This window comes from Gobio gobio (assembly GCF_949357685.1).
Source record: "Gobio gobio genome assembly, chromosome: 21".
Classification (NCBI taxonomy): domain Eukaryota; kingdom Metazoa; phylum Chordata; class Actinopteri; order Cypriniformes; family Gobionidae; genus Gobio; species Gobio gobio.
Genome location: NC_137117.1, coordinates 24,014,643 through 24,030,047, shown reverse-complemented (window position 1 = coordinate 24,030,047; position 15,405 = coordinate 24,014,643). Strand labels below are relative to the sequence as shown.

The 15,405-nt window shown below is 36.8% G+C and overlaps 1 protein-coding gene and 1 long non-coding RNA gene across 2 annotated transcripts; both read left to right on the top strand.

The window, feature by feature from the left end:
- Positions 1-182: 182 nt before the first annotated feature.
- pa2g4b (proliferation-associated 2G4, b) lies at positions 183-8,502 on the top strand. Its single transcript, XM_079803234.1, has 13 exons — positions 183-441; positions 1,218-1,346; positions 1,522-1,627; positions 1,714-1,783; positions 1,866-1,958; positions 2,633-2,696; positions 2,779-2,857; positions 2,949-3,027; positions 3,119-3,252; positions 4,230-4,324; positions 4,581-4,708; positions 5,632-5,685; positions 6,192-8,502. The coding sequence occupies exons 1-13, from the start codon at positions 354-356 to the stop codon at positions 6,255-6,257; spliced, it is 1,185 nt and encodes a 394-aa protein (XP_079659360.1). The 5' UTR covers positions 183-353; the 3' UTR covers positions 6,258-8,502.
- A 3,503-nt stretch (positions 8,503-12,005) lies between these two features.
- LOC307117140 lies at positions 12,006-13,141 on the top strand. The gene is made up of 4 exons (XR_013815413.1): positions 12,006-12,080; positions 12,193-12,219; positions 12,733-12,755; positions 12,837-13,141. It is a non-coding gene; the product is annotated as an uncharacterized lncRNA (long non-coding RNA).
- The last annotated feature ends 2,264 nt before the right edge of the window (positions 13,142-15,405 follow it).

Sequence of the window (15,405 nt, the reverse complement as noted above, 5' to 3'; positions counted from 1 at the left end):
GCCTAGTGTTTCATCATTTTCACTTTTCATCTAATAATTTTTATTTTTATGTCATAACTATTAAGATACTACAGTATAGTATATATAATATAGTATAATATTTGCTAAACTAGAAAATTATATATTAAATATTAATAATTATTCCCTCGAGCTCCCGCAGAGGTCACTCTTTCAGTGTCCGCAGGTTTGTGACTTTTATTTTGAAGAGCAGTGCAGTAGTCGGCCATCTTGCGCGTTTCCACGGCTGCTGGTGGCGCAGGCTGTGAGATCTGAAGCGTGCTGTACTCCATCATCCTACAAGCGAAGCGAGGGAAAAAGTTACGAGCTCTTCTTGAATCCCACCACTGACAAACATGTCAGGAGACGACGACCAGCAAGAGCAGACCATTGCTGATGACCTGGTGGTCACCAAGTACAAGATGGGGGCCGACATAGCAAACCGTAAGAATGATTCTGGAGGTTTATGCGTGATTAAGGGTTGAATTTGACCGAGCGGAGGTTCAGCTCAGCGCTCGGCCATGTGTCTGCGAGCTGTAACAGTTAGTGAGACTGGCATCGATGCCTGCCATTTCTTGTTTTTTGACTTGGCGTAACTTGCAATCGTGTCGACAAGCATCCGCACCCGATGTTTTTCATCTTAACTGCGTTATTTATGTTATTACATATTCGGCTAGCCGTTAGCCAGCTAGCTGTAGTTGTAACGTTGGGACTTAAAGTAATTGCCCAGAAAGTTCAATTCTGTCATTTTAACTCACCCGTATTTTGCTCTAAACCCGTATGACTATGAACCCCAAAATGAATTGTTTGACAGAATGTAGTGACTGACAGCCTGAGTCACCATTCACTTTCATTGCATTCTTGTTGCTTACAATGAGAGTGAGTGGCGACTGACCCTGTCATTCTGCTTCTCTCCTGTTGGGTTTCAGAGTTGTGTGTGTGTGTGTGTGTGTGTGTGTGTGTGTGTGTGTGTGTGTGTAGATAGATGTGTGAAAAAGTGTCAGTGTCCAGTTTTGTCTTCAAGTAAATTTAATGCCAGGTGCTGAGAAAGCTTCAGCTAATGTCAGTCTTCAATTTCTTTGTCACTATTCCTTTTAGAAGTGCTTACTGATTTAATGTGTATTGATCTCCTTCAAGACCAGGCCATAGTGCTTTAGGGAAGGCTTCAAAATCCTTTGGGTGGGAAACGTTGTTGTTTCATGTGAAATCTTTTTCATCAGAGGCTTTGAAGACCATCATCGAAGCGGCCAAGCCTGGCGTGTCTGTCCTCAGTCTGTGTGAGAAAGGAGACGCTTTCATCACTGTCGAAACAGGCAAGGTCTTCAAGAAGGAGAAAGAAATAAAAAAGGGTAAGGATGTTTCTGAAAAAAAGAAAAGAAAAATAATTAATCTTGAATGTGCTTTTTTTGATGTATTTAAATATATATACTTACATAAACACATTTTTGTAAATATAAAATTGTATGTAATTGAGAGATATACACACAGACATGTATAAAAGAATAAGGTATTTTTGTGTGACAGGGATTGCCTTCCCCACCTGTGTATCTGTGAACAACTGTGTGTGCCACTTCTCACCAATAAAGAGCGATCCAGACTATACGCTTAAAGACGGTGACTTGGTTAAAATGTGAGTATTATTTTTGCTCTATGTATATGTTTTCATCTGTTTATCAGCACATGTCCTCATTACTGCATTCTGTTTTTTTCCCGCAGTGACCTTGGAGTGCATGTGGATGGCTTCATCTCCAATGTTGCTCACAGTTTTGTAATTGGCGCAACCAAGGTATATCTCTCTTCTTTGTTAATGCCACATTCTGTTTTATTCTGTTTAAACGTGCACTAACATTTATTTGCTGTTCTTCTAGGATACTCCTGTGACAGGACGGAAAGCGGATGTGATCAAAGCTGCCCACTTGTGTGCAGAAGCTGCTCTTCGGCTGGTTAAGCCTGGAAATCAGGTTAGATAGAATCCATCTGGTCCTGTAATTAACTGCTAATAACATCCTTATGAGTAACAGTGGATAATGATTTAGTCTTTTTTGATAGTCACAATAAATTCTCTGTTATAAAATGGATAATTCCCTTTGTGGAGGCTAACTAATAATCATAATCTATATGTAAGGACAATATCTTGGGAGGAGGGTACTTAATAAAATGACATCTATTTTTATTTAGTATTATTTTTAATACTAAGTATTTAATGATATTTTGAAATAGCTTAAATTTTCAGTTCCAGTTGACTTCTGTTGATTTTTCACAACACAAAATATATTTCTGTCCCTCTGTTTAAATTCTGTTCACCCAAAACTCTGATGCTTCAAAATGTTCATGAAGAGATACATACACATTCATGAAATACATACATGGTATTGTATGTACTAATCCAAGTCTTCTGAAGAGTCGGTTTCTATGATGAACAGATTTAATTTATTTTTTTATTCACATATAAACGTTGATCAGCAAATGTAATTAAGTCTATTCATCATATAAAGCGATTGTGTCTCTTTGGAAGGCTTGGATTAAACCGCTCTTGCATTTGCATTTATTTTACAATCTCTTTATGAAAGTTTTTAAGCATATAAAATAGACTTTCAATATCTTTTGTCATCATCTGTCTTTCTGTGTCTCTCAGAACACTCAGCTCACAGACGCCTGGAACAAGATTGCCCAGTCATTCAAATGCATGGCCATAGAGGGTGAGCTGAACATAACCTGAACTCCCTCACTGTTGAAGCATCATGGTGTGGTTTTTAAAACTCGTTCTGTCTCTCTACACAGGCATGCTGTCTCATCAGTTAAAGCAGCATGTCATTGATGGAGAGAAGACCATCATTCAAAACCCCACCGAGCAGCAAAGGTCAAGACGATACGATGAAGCGTTTGATTGTTTTGGAAAATGATTGAGTGTTCCTCTATGTTAAATGCTCTCTGTCCTTGTCTGCTCTCAGGAAGGACCATGAGAAGGCAGAATTTGAAGTGCATGAGGTGTACGCTGTGGACGTGCTCATTAGCACCGGAGAGGGAAAGGTGAAGACCCATCTCAGCATCTCTGTTCTCTCAATGTCTGCCATTAACATGCCATAGATTGCTGATCACCTCACTGTCTTTCTCCCTGCAGGCTAGAGACTCCGGGCAGAGGACCACTGTTTACAAGCGAGACCCCAGTAAGCAGTATGGCCTGAAGATGAAGACCTCCAGGGTGTTCTTCAGTGAGGTGGAGCGGCGATTTGATGCCATGCCATTTACTCTGAGGTAATTGATTTTCGTTTCAAGTAAGGGTTGAACATTTTTCTATCACTATGATATTACGCAGCGCCTAAAAATAGTCCCCAGCTTGCACACTGCCTGTGCAAGCAGGTTGTCATGTTGGTTATGTTGACGGAAGTTAGTCTATTTTCAGGTGCTGTATAATATCAATTTATCATCAAGCAAAGTTCCTTGATTATTACGCAGGAATGAGAGTATAGTTCCTAGCCATATCCATAAATATACATAATAAAGGCTAGATGTCTTACGGCGGAGTCTCTAACGTCACCACCGGCGGCCATCTTGTCACAGGCAAGCTTTCTGGCGGGCTCTGTGGTACCTGATGTAAGGCGAGTGGTCGTAACGAACACAAATGCTCTTATCTCGCTGAAATCTTGACGAACAAACCAAATGGTTTGAAAATCGGTAGAAAATTTACCAAGTTTTGGTTATTTAAAAAGTACATGCACCATTAAAACACAATGTTATGAGTGAGCAAGCTGACTGTGACAAGATGGCCGCCAGGTGCTGACGTCGACCTCCATTGGCCAGCAGCGCGGACGAGACATCTAGGCTTTATTATGTATTACGTTATTAAGTATCTATGGCCATATCGGCCTAGCAAATCGCAACTTTTCATTTTCAGTCGGCCTTATTACACGATGTAACTACAGAAGAGTGAAGTTTTAAATAGGAAAAATATCAAAACTCTTTTTTTGAGCGAGATGCTAATGGTCTAATCAGATTCAATGGTCTATGCTATGCTAAAAGTGCTACTGCCAGCACCGGTTTCCTTTAACATTTGTGCATTTGACTTTGTGTACTCAAGCTATATGTTTGTGCATTTCCCTCCCTATCAAACATAAACATGCAATGCCAGTAGCTCAATTGAAAGCAGATGGCACAAGACAAACTATTCACGTCTGTTGTTCATTACATTTCATTTAGTCTCTCTCCTTGTCTTTCTGTCTGTGTGCTATCAGGGCATTTGAAGATGAGAGTAAAGCTCGGCTGGGCGTGGTTGAGTGTGCCAAGCACGAGCTGCTTCAGCCCTTCAGCGTCCTGCATGAGAAGGAAGGTGAGGCATGAGTACCTCGGTCATAAAATTTCACTTTTATATATAAAATGTTTAACTAAGCATGAAGATAAGGTTGATCTTTTACAACAAATCACTGAATGAAAATGAAAAATAATTTCCTGTCACGCCGGTGCTCAGGGAAGCGCATCCAGCACATTTGCCGCATGACCAGGTCAAAGTCGGTTCCTATTTTAGAAGTGAAGTGAAGTCTCAAGAGTCACTTTGTCAAACCTTCTGTCTCCTCTTCTCTTTCAAGGTGAATATGTAGCGCAGTTTAAATTCACAGTGATGCTGATGGCGAATGGCCCTCTGCGTATCACCAATGGGCCTTTTGAACCAGAGCTTTACAAGTCTGAGTTTGAAGTACAAGACCCAGAGCTCAAGGTAAGAGACTTAAACGCAGGGAACTAGTTTGTTTTATACCCAGGTGGCTGCAAGGGGCTGCTAAGAAATTATTTAAAATATGTTTATAAAAAATATTTATGGAATTTGACATTTCCATTCTGCTTTCTATGGGCTCAATTGAATACTAAGAGGCAGATTTATGGGCATGTACTTTGGGTGTGAGCACAAAATCTGTGGGAATGAGTAAAATTTTGTGCCATACGTGCATTTCCACGCCGAAATTCAACCCCTGTTACCCCAACAATATACATCCGGAGCAAATGAAACAAGCGAATGAGGGGAGGCGGGTTTGTATGTCCACTCGCTGTCGGAGAGACAAGAGCGAGAAGCGCAGCTGTTCGTGTATCTATTCAGTGGAAAATTAGTATTGCAATGTTTTCTTATTTCAGATGCCTCAAAATCAGAGGTCACAATTAGCATCTCTTGTGTTATAAAAGTACAAAATAAATAGAATAATGAAAATTAAAACTTGTGCTGAGATTAGTTTTGCAGTCCTGTTGTCTTTTTCTGCCTAGCTCCGGTGATTGGCACATCTAAATGGTGTTGTCTTGTCTGCCCACTACCCCCCTCATTATAACAGCGGAAACAACTTAAAATACTTGTAGTTTACGGTCTTACAGAAACTCTAAAGGGTGTAATTTTATTTGTGTGCACACAGTAAAAACAAAACTTGTTACAGTTATTTTGTAAAATAAAGAAAACATGATGCCGCTTTCAAGATTTTCTTTTTTTTTTATAATTGGACAATTTTATTTTAATTTCTGCTTAATATTTCTATGTACTATTTTAGTAACGGGGTACCTTGAAAGGAACATGGGACACATATTTGGGGGTCCTTGTCCACAAAAAGTTTGAAAACATTGTCTTTACAATGAGACGAGATGTGTTTTGTTTTCCTGCAGGCATTGTTGCAAAGCTCAGCCAGCCGCAAGGCACAGAAGAAGAAGAAAAAGAAGGTTGGTTGTGTCAACAGCTGCTTACACAATTTGTAATGGCACTTTGTTGTGAATATGAAACCATATCAAAGACAATACAAATATGGTGCATTTTTTATTACTATCAATGGGAGAAAATACATCCCACCTTCTAAAGAAAAGAGCCTCTCACCAATTGGTAAAGTCATTGCATCACTGCAGCTGCTGTTAAAAGCTCCGGGTGCTATAGAAACGCTCAGTGTTCTGTCGTGCACGTGTGCGCATTGGCTGGTCCAACCTGAAAAAGGCAGGGGGTTTTTTTTGTCATAATTGGAGCATTTAGAAACAAAATGTATTAGACATTAATTGGTGATTTTCAAATATTAAATTTAATCGTAAGCTTGGTGAACAGCTTTGGAGAGTTCACCGTTCAAAGAGCGGTACTTGCGTGACTGAAATAGCTACCCGAGAGGCGTTTCAAAGAAACCTGAAGTGACTTGCCTTAAAAAGACTTTTTATCATATTTGCATAATTTTCATTGTCCCCAGGCATCCAAAAATGTGGAAGGTGCTACAGGACAACCAGTGGAGGGTGAGAGCGAAGCTGCTGCATAGACTCCCACTGCCAACCACGCTGACTGACAGAGCCTCTGCACAGCCCAAAGAACAGAACCGTTAAAGCTAATTATGACCTGCCCCACTGAGAAGCCTTCCAGCCAAGCCTTCTGTCTTTTTGAATGCCTCCTCATTAGTTAAACAAGACTGCTACAGGGTTTGTGCAGTTTAATTGCGTTTGGTTGTCTTTGAACAAGGCTGCTCTCCGGAGCGGCTGCCGCTCTTAGATAGAGGAGTGTACGGATGAACAGGTAGATACTGTCCAACCGTGTTTACAGGAGGCGAGTGCTGGGGTTCTTTTTACCCTCTCTGTCATTATACAAGCCATCATGAACAATAAAAGTGTAATGGTGGCCCTGTTAAGACAGCATTTCTGTGAAGTGTCATTCATGTCCATGCAGACAAGTTCCCCGTTTGAAATCTGTTAAAGGTTAAGGTTTTCTTTTTTTCATTTGGGAAATGATCATAGTTTGTATTGATGACCTTCTCTCCAACTTCAATATAGAAAAACAACTACAATGGAAGCATTGTTAATCAATTTGGTAAGCTTTGATTTCTGTTCGATGACTACGCATTTGTTTTCTAGTATTTCACGAATTACAAAAATGCTTTTCCCTGAGTCTGTTTTAATGTAGATCTTCCCTTCAGTTTATTGGTCTCATCAAACCATTGTTTGTTGACTGAACTGACTGACCAAATTATCCTGCCATTTTATAAGTGAACATCTAATAAATTTAATTAGCTAATTGATGAATCAAAGCCTGGTTTGTTTCAATTTAAGCACTCAAATATGAAAAACCTTACATACTTATAGACAACTGTGATGCATTAAACCAACATGTGATAAACAGTGGCGCCGAAAATCAGTAGATGCAAAATGTCTAACCAAGTGGCTGACGTCTGCAAAACCAATGACATACTTTTTTTTTATAGATAATTTATCTGAGGCATTCCTGCAATAACTTGGCCCCCTAGTCCCAAGGTAATTTAATTGTATGTAAAAAGTAATTTCCTCTCTAGTTTACACAAGTATCCTGTCCTAGTAGAGTATCCATAAATGTAGTATGGACATGATCTACTAAATTTGAGTGTCCACGTTTTTATTTTAAAATCCATCTTTTTGTGAAATGTTTTTGCTTTAGCAGTTCAAATGAATGCCATTTGTTGTGATATTTTAATGTTAGGCAACAGTCATACATTAAGAGTGGCTCAAGTACTTAAATACTTCTTAGGCCTGTTGTACAGCCTTTATTGAATGTGTTGGAGGTAAGTGATTGTAGGTCCACAGTTTTATATAAATGACTTACTATATTAGTTAAAAGTGTATTGTACTGCAGCCAACACATTTCATTTTTCTGCTAAGTTACTGTATTTGGTTTTACTCAACTACACCTAAAACTCCTGTTATCTTTAGCTTCAGTTGGATGATCAAGTACTCTGGCAAACATTGTAAAGTCGGTCATTTAGACAAATAAAACAGTTGTAGTTATTTTTATAAATAGAAGAAAACAAGAATATTTCCATCAGTATGTCAGATAGAATTAAAATGTTCAATCACTAATATCCTGAAAAAAATCAGAGGTTTTATATACACCTTGCAGAACCTGCAAAATGTTAAATAAGGGATCATACAAAATGCATGTTATCTGGTATGGTCCTGAATAAGATATTTTTATATAAAATATGTTTACATAGTCCACAAGAAAAAATAAAAGTTGAATGTATTAAAATGACCCTGTTCAAAAATGTACATACCCTTGATTCTTAATACTGTGTTTTGTTACCTGGATGATCCAAGGGTCACAGGGTGTGTGTGAGAGAGAGAGAGATAGAGACTATGATTTTGATAATTGAGGGACTCAAACACAATAATTAAAAAAGTTTGAAACATTCACTGATGCATTAAGAACCGGGGGTGAAAACTTTTTAACAGGATGAAGATGTCCAATTTTGTTAAAAAAAAATTGTTTAAAGATCATAATTTGTTAATATAGTACTGCCATTCAGAAGCTACAGACGATAATTGCATGTTTCTCAGAAGACAAAATAAGTACAATTTACCCTGCTCTTCAAATTAAAAATGTTTTTACCCCCGGCTCTTAATGCATAATATAGTTTCCTTTAGGAGCCATATTTGTCTGTCAAATTTATTTTAATAGCTTAATTGTTTGTTTTAAAGGTATTTTTTCTGATTTAAAATACAGTGTTGTCCATGTCAAATAAAATAAATGAGATGGTAATTCTCTTTCCAAGGAGATTTGATATTAATAGGGGAATTCGTCAGGGTGACCCAATTAGCCCACTTCTTTTCTTACTTGCTGTTGAGTTACTAGCATTGTAAAGTATAAAATCTTTAAATGTTTTGGGTAGATCCTTAGTAATTACACAACTAGCAGATGATACAACCTTATTTTTAAAGGACTATGATCAAATACCTAATGCTTCAAAAGCTGTATCTTTTTTTTCTGAAGCTTCAGGGTTATATTTAAACTTGAAAAAATGTGAGATCTTATTCTTGACTATTCATGACAGTACACAAAATGTAATGTATAATATTCCAGTCAAAAATAAGATCACATACTTGGGAATAACTATTACAAAAGAGTTGAGGGACAGGGAAGAAAATAATATTCAAGATGTTGTGAATTTAAAAAATATATATATATATTGAATAGCTGGTTAAAATGAAATATTTCCTTTTTTGGAAGAATTTTATTAACAAAGATGGAAGGGATATCAAGATTAATTTACCCAGCATATTCATTAGCAGTACCAGAAAGGTGCATTAAGGAAATAAACCAAATTCATTATAATTTTATTTGGAACAATAAGCAGCATATGATTCGAAAAGGTGATATGGTAAAATTAGCAGAAGAAGGAGGGATGAATGTAATTGATTTTGGGGCAATGAACGCAGTTCATTGATGGTTACAAACATTTGTAAAAGATGAAAAATCTTTATGGTTTAGTCTTCCTTTTCATCTTTTCCAAAGGATAGGGGGAATTTCTTTTCTTTTAAGATGTGATTATGAACCATTAAAGTTGCCTTTTAAGTTATCTGATTTTCATATGCAGGTGTTACTATACTGGAAAATGCTCACATAAGGCTATAATTTGGAATAACAGATGTATTTTACATAAGAGGAAAACTTTATTTTATAAAGACTGGATGGAAAAAGGAGTTTGGGCTGTAATACGTTTAATGGACGAAGATGGTAATATGTTAAATTATGATAATCTTAAGATAAAGTTTAATTTGGATTGTTCTTATAGACAATATTCTTTAGTTGTCAAAGCTATTCCTGTAGCTTTGAGAAATCTAATTAAAGGTATATTACAATACTCTTCTGTAATACCCACACCCATGGATTTATTTATTGACAAGTATCATTTCTTGGATGAAAAAATGTAGGCTTTGGTTTTGAGGTTTTCAAGGTTTTGAGATCACTTTTTACAAAATAATATTTTCCTCTTCCTGTTAAAAGAAAAAATCTATCTCCAAGGTTTTCAAAAGTGGAAACTATCAAAGTTAGAACCAGATATTTGTAATTTCCTTTGTTACCTAAAATGAAAGAAGTACATTTCAAAACAATGACATTTATGTCACAACATCTATACATGTAACACATTTTTAAGAGTAAGGTTTAATTTGGATAGCAATGTCTGTACATTTTGTCAAAAAGATATTGAATCTCAGGAACATTTTTTTTTATAATTGTACGATTGTTAAGTCATTTTGGGACAGATTGTATGAGTGGTTGGAGACAAAAAATATAATACCTGCCTTTGACTATCATATTGTTAAATTTGGTGTCTTTTTGGACAACAAAGACATTGAATTTTTGTGTAATAATATGATGATTGTAGCCAAATTTTACCTACACAAATGTAGATTTGTTAAAGTTTCTCCATGTTAAAATTTTATTTAAATCCTCAAAACAACTAAAAATGAGAAATGCCTTAAAGCTCTCTAAATTACTGTCAGTATGGAATTTAATTTATTCTGTTATAAATGTGGGCTATATATGTATGTTTTTATTTATTTCATTTTATTTACTTATTTTTTATTATGTAATATGTTACTAGTATTTTGTTTACATTATGCTGCTTGGTTTTATTGTTGATATATATCATTGATTATATGTTAATGCCTGTTTGTTATTTGAAATGATTCAATTAAAAAAAAAAAAAAAGTCCATCACTTCCGCCATGCTCGCCGCCGCCATTTATGGGTCCGACACATGGTCCGACATGGCAACGAACACAGCACATTGTTGATGAGACGATTTGAGAAAAGAAAAAAAAATATCGATATTTGGAAAAAACATTTGTTATGGGTTGTGATCCTTATTTATTACATCCAACTGTGTTTTGTCCCTTAAAATCTGCGACGCCAAGTCGCCAACTTGCTTTTCCAGACATTTCTACAGTAGCGCCCCCTAGAATAAGGTGGATATATCTTGTACATAATCCATCGCCATACACGGAGAAAGTGCTAAAAAGGTCAATAGCCTAACATAAAAATAAAATACCTAAATGCAAACGTACCATTGTACAACATTAGGCTACATGTAAAGAAACAATGCATCTGCCATGGATTAATAAAATGAAATAGCCTTTTTTACAGTCTCCGCATGAGGAAATTATTTTAATCAAAACATGTTGATGAAAATAATACGAGAACAATTCAAGTGCTAGTTAATAAAATATAATGCAAAAATGTTTTTTCAAAATATTTTTAATATTACAGTAATAGTAAATATCTTTAAAAGTATGCTGTTTGAGCTGCGCGCGCTGAAGCTGAAGGCTCGTAGAGCTTGCTGTGGTTCTTCCCGTAACAACACGCTGAAACACAGCAACTGAGCCCGAATGATTCACAACGTTTTATTACAATAGTTTAACCAATTATGTTTTGAATATGACAGCCCCAATCATAGTAATTAATGTTTTGCGTTGCTGTTTGAACGTCTGCTGTAACACAAAAATGGCGGCGATAAAGTACAGTGGCATGGTCCCCATGAATTTAACCTATAGTTTATAATATATAATAGGTAGGCCTTAAAATATTATATAATAGGCTTATATTTATATATAATAGATTTTGGTCACAACATCTATCTTTGTAAGGGGGACTAATATGAAAATCAAACGTAGCATTCTTATGTTGTTAAAAAAACGTTCTTGCATGTTGCTGCATTTGATGTAATGCACCTCACTTATCTTCTTTCCTGGCGAGGTCCCTAATTATATGTAATTAATATTATAGGATTAATAAGATTTTTTTTAAAAAATTTTTTAGTTCAGACCTTTTTTGATAGACACGACTGCAAAAATTCAGGCAAAGTACACTGTAAACGCACTGAATCTGAACCAATGAGTATTCGATGAAGATTGTGGGTGTTAATCTAGATCTATATAAAGACATTGAAAAGTGTACACATTTTCAAAAATTGAACTGCTTTTTGCTTCAAAGAAAATTGGATTGATTCAATATAATGCCCCATTTCTTTCTTGAATGATATAAATCGGGGGGGTTGTACAGGAAAATTTACATTTGTGAACATGGAATTTTGCCATTAAAAGAATAACATTTATTATATAGACCTGAGTGCGCTTGTCTCTATAGTTCTCCAAAAGACCAAATAATAAATGTTTCCAAAATAACACAAATTGGTCATCAATGTTCTTCGTTATTGACGATTATTGTCAGGTGTGTAGCACGCGTTTCTTTCGCGGTCGCTGAAAAATGACGCAATCGAGGCGTATAAAAGAGCTCGTCCCCCTCAGAACATTCTCTTGGAGTCGTTGTTGTCTCGTGACGAGGTAAGGAAGTGTCCTCCGCTGGTCTTGTGTTTCCATGTCGTACAATCCATAGTAATCCAAGATATTTACGTGCCATCCAGCTTTATCTCTAACATTATTTGTTTCTTTACAGAACCATCTTCTCATCATGAGAGCGAAGGTAAGGACAATTTTCATTTAAGTGTTAAATGGTGTATCTAAGTATCTGGCTAGTCTTGATAGCAACTGGAATGCTAATATGCTATTTATCTCTTTAAGTTGAGTGGGTTTTTGGTTCTTAACTATCAGTTGGTGTATAAGTAAATGTCTTGCTTTTAAGTTTCTTTTCTTTTTTTGCACATGAAATGGTCGCTAGCAGCAGTTAAATATTTGGGCCTAACGTTACTCTGCAAGCCTGCTAATGCGGTTGTTTCGCAGGACGCGTGACCACGCTAAATTTGCAACCACTGCTTATTTTATTGACAGCTTATTCATAGTTAAAATAACACCATTATAAACATTATAGTGTTCATAGCCATTGTGTTTCTGCTATTGCCATGCTGCATTGCGACCAGGCGAACTATAGCTAGGGCGCTAGATGCTAATGCGCATGGACAGTTTTTAGTCTTAATAGCTGGCATTGGCAATGCCATCGTGTGAATTTCAAATTGTTAATGATTGTGCTTTCTTTTAGTGGCGAAAGAAGCGTATGCGCAGGTGAGTTTAACCAAACGCGCATCTCACTTTGTCCCTATCGCACTTGAATGAGCATGAAGTAACAGTTTGTTTGGTTTTCAGGCTGAAGCGTAAAAGGCGAAAGATGAGGCAGAGGTCAAAGTAAAGCGGACCCCTTGCGCTGAAGCTGAGTGCTCCTCCACTTCAATCTCCTCAGCAAGCGTCTGCTGGAAGCCCAACTGAAGCTCCACTCATGCACCATCTATGAGGCCTGCTTTCTTCAGAATGAGGATTTGGTTTTCCATCACCTGGTTCTGGGGAAGCATCCTGGTCTTCATGACCATGTGAACTGTTTGGACATTCTTCAGACCTGTCAGCTCAGCGTGTTTTTGTTAACGTCTTCAATAAATCTTTTTGGTTTAAGAATCCTTTGGCCTTTTTGTCTTGTGTATGGAGTGAATTATGGGAAGTCTAAGGCTGTTTGCAGGAGCATTAGTGTGGATGTGGCACAATTAACCTCATAAATGTTTGGCATTTAATTGTGCTAGCGCCTGTTTTCCTTTGCCACTCAGCTGAGTGAAGCTACTTTTCTAAGTTAATGTTAGCAATTAAATCTGTAGTTTTACACTACAGAATTTCAAAGTGAGACAATGAAGCTCGTCAGTCAGAATTGTGTTTCCAGGGATATTAAGGTCTGCTATTTGAATATGTATAGCCCCCCCAGTCCAGTTCCTTTAGGTGCAATACAGATTATTTAAAGGCAGTGTTACACTAATGACTCAATGATGCAAACTTTCTTTTTCTCAGCTCTAAAAGAAAAGGGTCTTCAGGGATTCCGAACTAAATTGATCTGTAAAGCAGTTCTGCTGAAACTGCTGTAGCTCAGTTCACACCAATAGTTAAATGCATATCAGTCCACTGTTTGTTAAAAATGGCTATAAATAACTTATAAAACCAAATAACTAGCTTTATTTAAATGATTTAGTACACCCCCAAAATGGTTTTTCCAAACCTGTAGGAATTTAACACATTTTTTTGATAACCAAACTGTTGATGGGCCCAATTGACTTCCATAGTATTTTTTAATTTTAAACTATGGAAGTCAATGTGGCCCATCAACTGTTCGATTACCCATATTCAAAATATCTAATTTTATGTTGAGCAGAAAACATTTATACAGCTCTACGTCTGCAGTAATTTGTTCCAATGGAGGTGAAGGTTGCTGCATGTTCAGTCTTTTCAGCTGGGCAAAAGGGATTTAATTCCCATTAATCTTTTATCGGACTCCATTTATCATATTTTTTCATCTAGGTTAGAATGCCAATTGGTTGTTTGGTCATTTATATTTAACAGTTAGTCTCACATTTAATTATTCTGTTTAACCCTTTGCTGAAATTATACCCATTTCATAATCCATTAGATAATTAAAGAGTAAGTCAGAATAGATCAAAATGTAACAATTTATTAACAGTCAGGTATATATAATGCCAAATACATAATAAATTCAAAGATGATTCATCCATACATAACATCAAATACTCGGAAGTAGCCTAAAGAACGAAAGATGTAGGCTATACCTGACTTTCTGAAAATTACATAACGCAGATCGTCTAGTAGACATTCCCTTGTTTAGGCTACTTCTGTAATGATGAGATCTTTGTACAGTCACACTGAGACATTCAAACCGATATCAAACACATATGATACTGTATAGTGAGATTTGACATTAAACCAAAGATTTTGGGTGGATTAGGGAGCAGGAGTTTGGGGACGAGGGGGTCAACAGAGAAAGATGTAGTTTAGGTGATACTGAGGTGAGACTTGCGTCTCGAATGGTGTAAGATACAGTTCAGATGTAAATTTCTTTTATATTTTCGGAGAGTCCTTGTTCCTCAGCCAGACAATTTAGCATTCCCAGTCTTTCACAGGTTTGGAACAACTTGAGGGTGAGTAAATGACAGAATTTTCATTTTGGGGTGAACTATCCCTTTTTAATGCTTGTATGAGGCCCCCTACTGGGCCCCTGCCGCCAGGATGAGAACCACTGGTGTAGTTCTCCGCAGCTTTTAGCATAATGCGGATTAGTGCATGTCGGATTTTATCATTTAGATATTAGATATTCAATCAACAGTGCTTTTAGTAATCTGTCCGGGTGTTAGTGTTAGGTCTTGATATTAGGCTACATTTGGTCTTTGGACATAGCCTACTAGGGAGCGTATAGAACATGCCATATATTTGATTCAAGCTTTATCAAACGCGATTCCATTAATTCTAGGCTACAGATTTAACAGGTTTTGCGTAGCAACATGCACTTTTTGATTGCTTTGCCAGTGGGACATAATTTAGTCAAATGTTCGTCTGCTTTAGCCTACATTTCATTAAACTAAGTCAAGTTTCCAATTAGCGTGTACGAATTCTGTAAAAAAAAAAAAAAGGTAGGCTATAGCCTACGAAAGCACAAAGCATTGGTTGTCACATGACAGTAGTAGGCTATGTAAACACACACGCCACGCGACTGTTTAAATGTGTGCTGGAGGCTAAATAAATATATTTAATGTACAATATTTCTCATCTTTAGAATTGTAAAACCCCTGATGTCGCTTTTAGCATTTTCTGTAGCGCACAGCATAACATAACGGGGCTTATGATGGGTGAGTTTACTGCCGTCTTCAGGAAGACAGTGAAAATATGC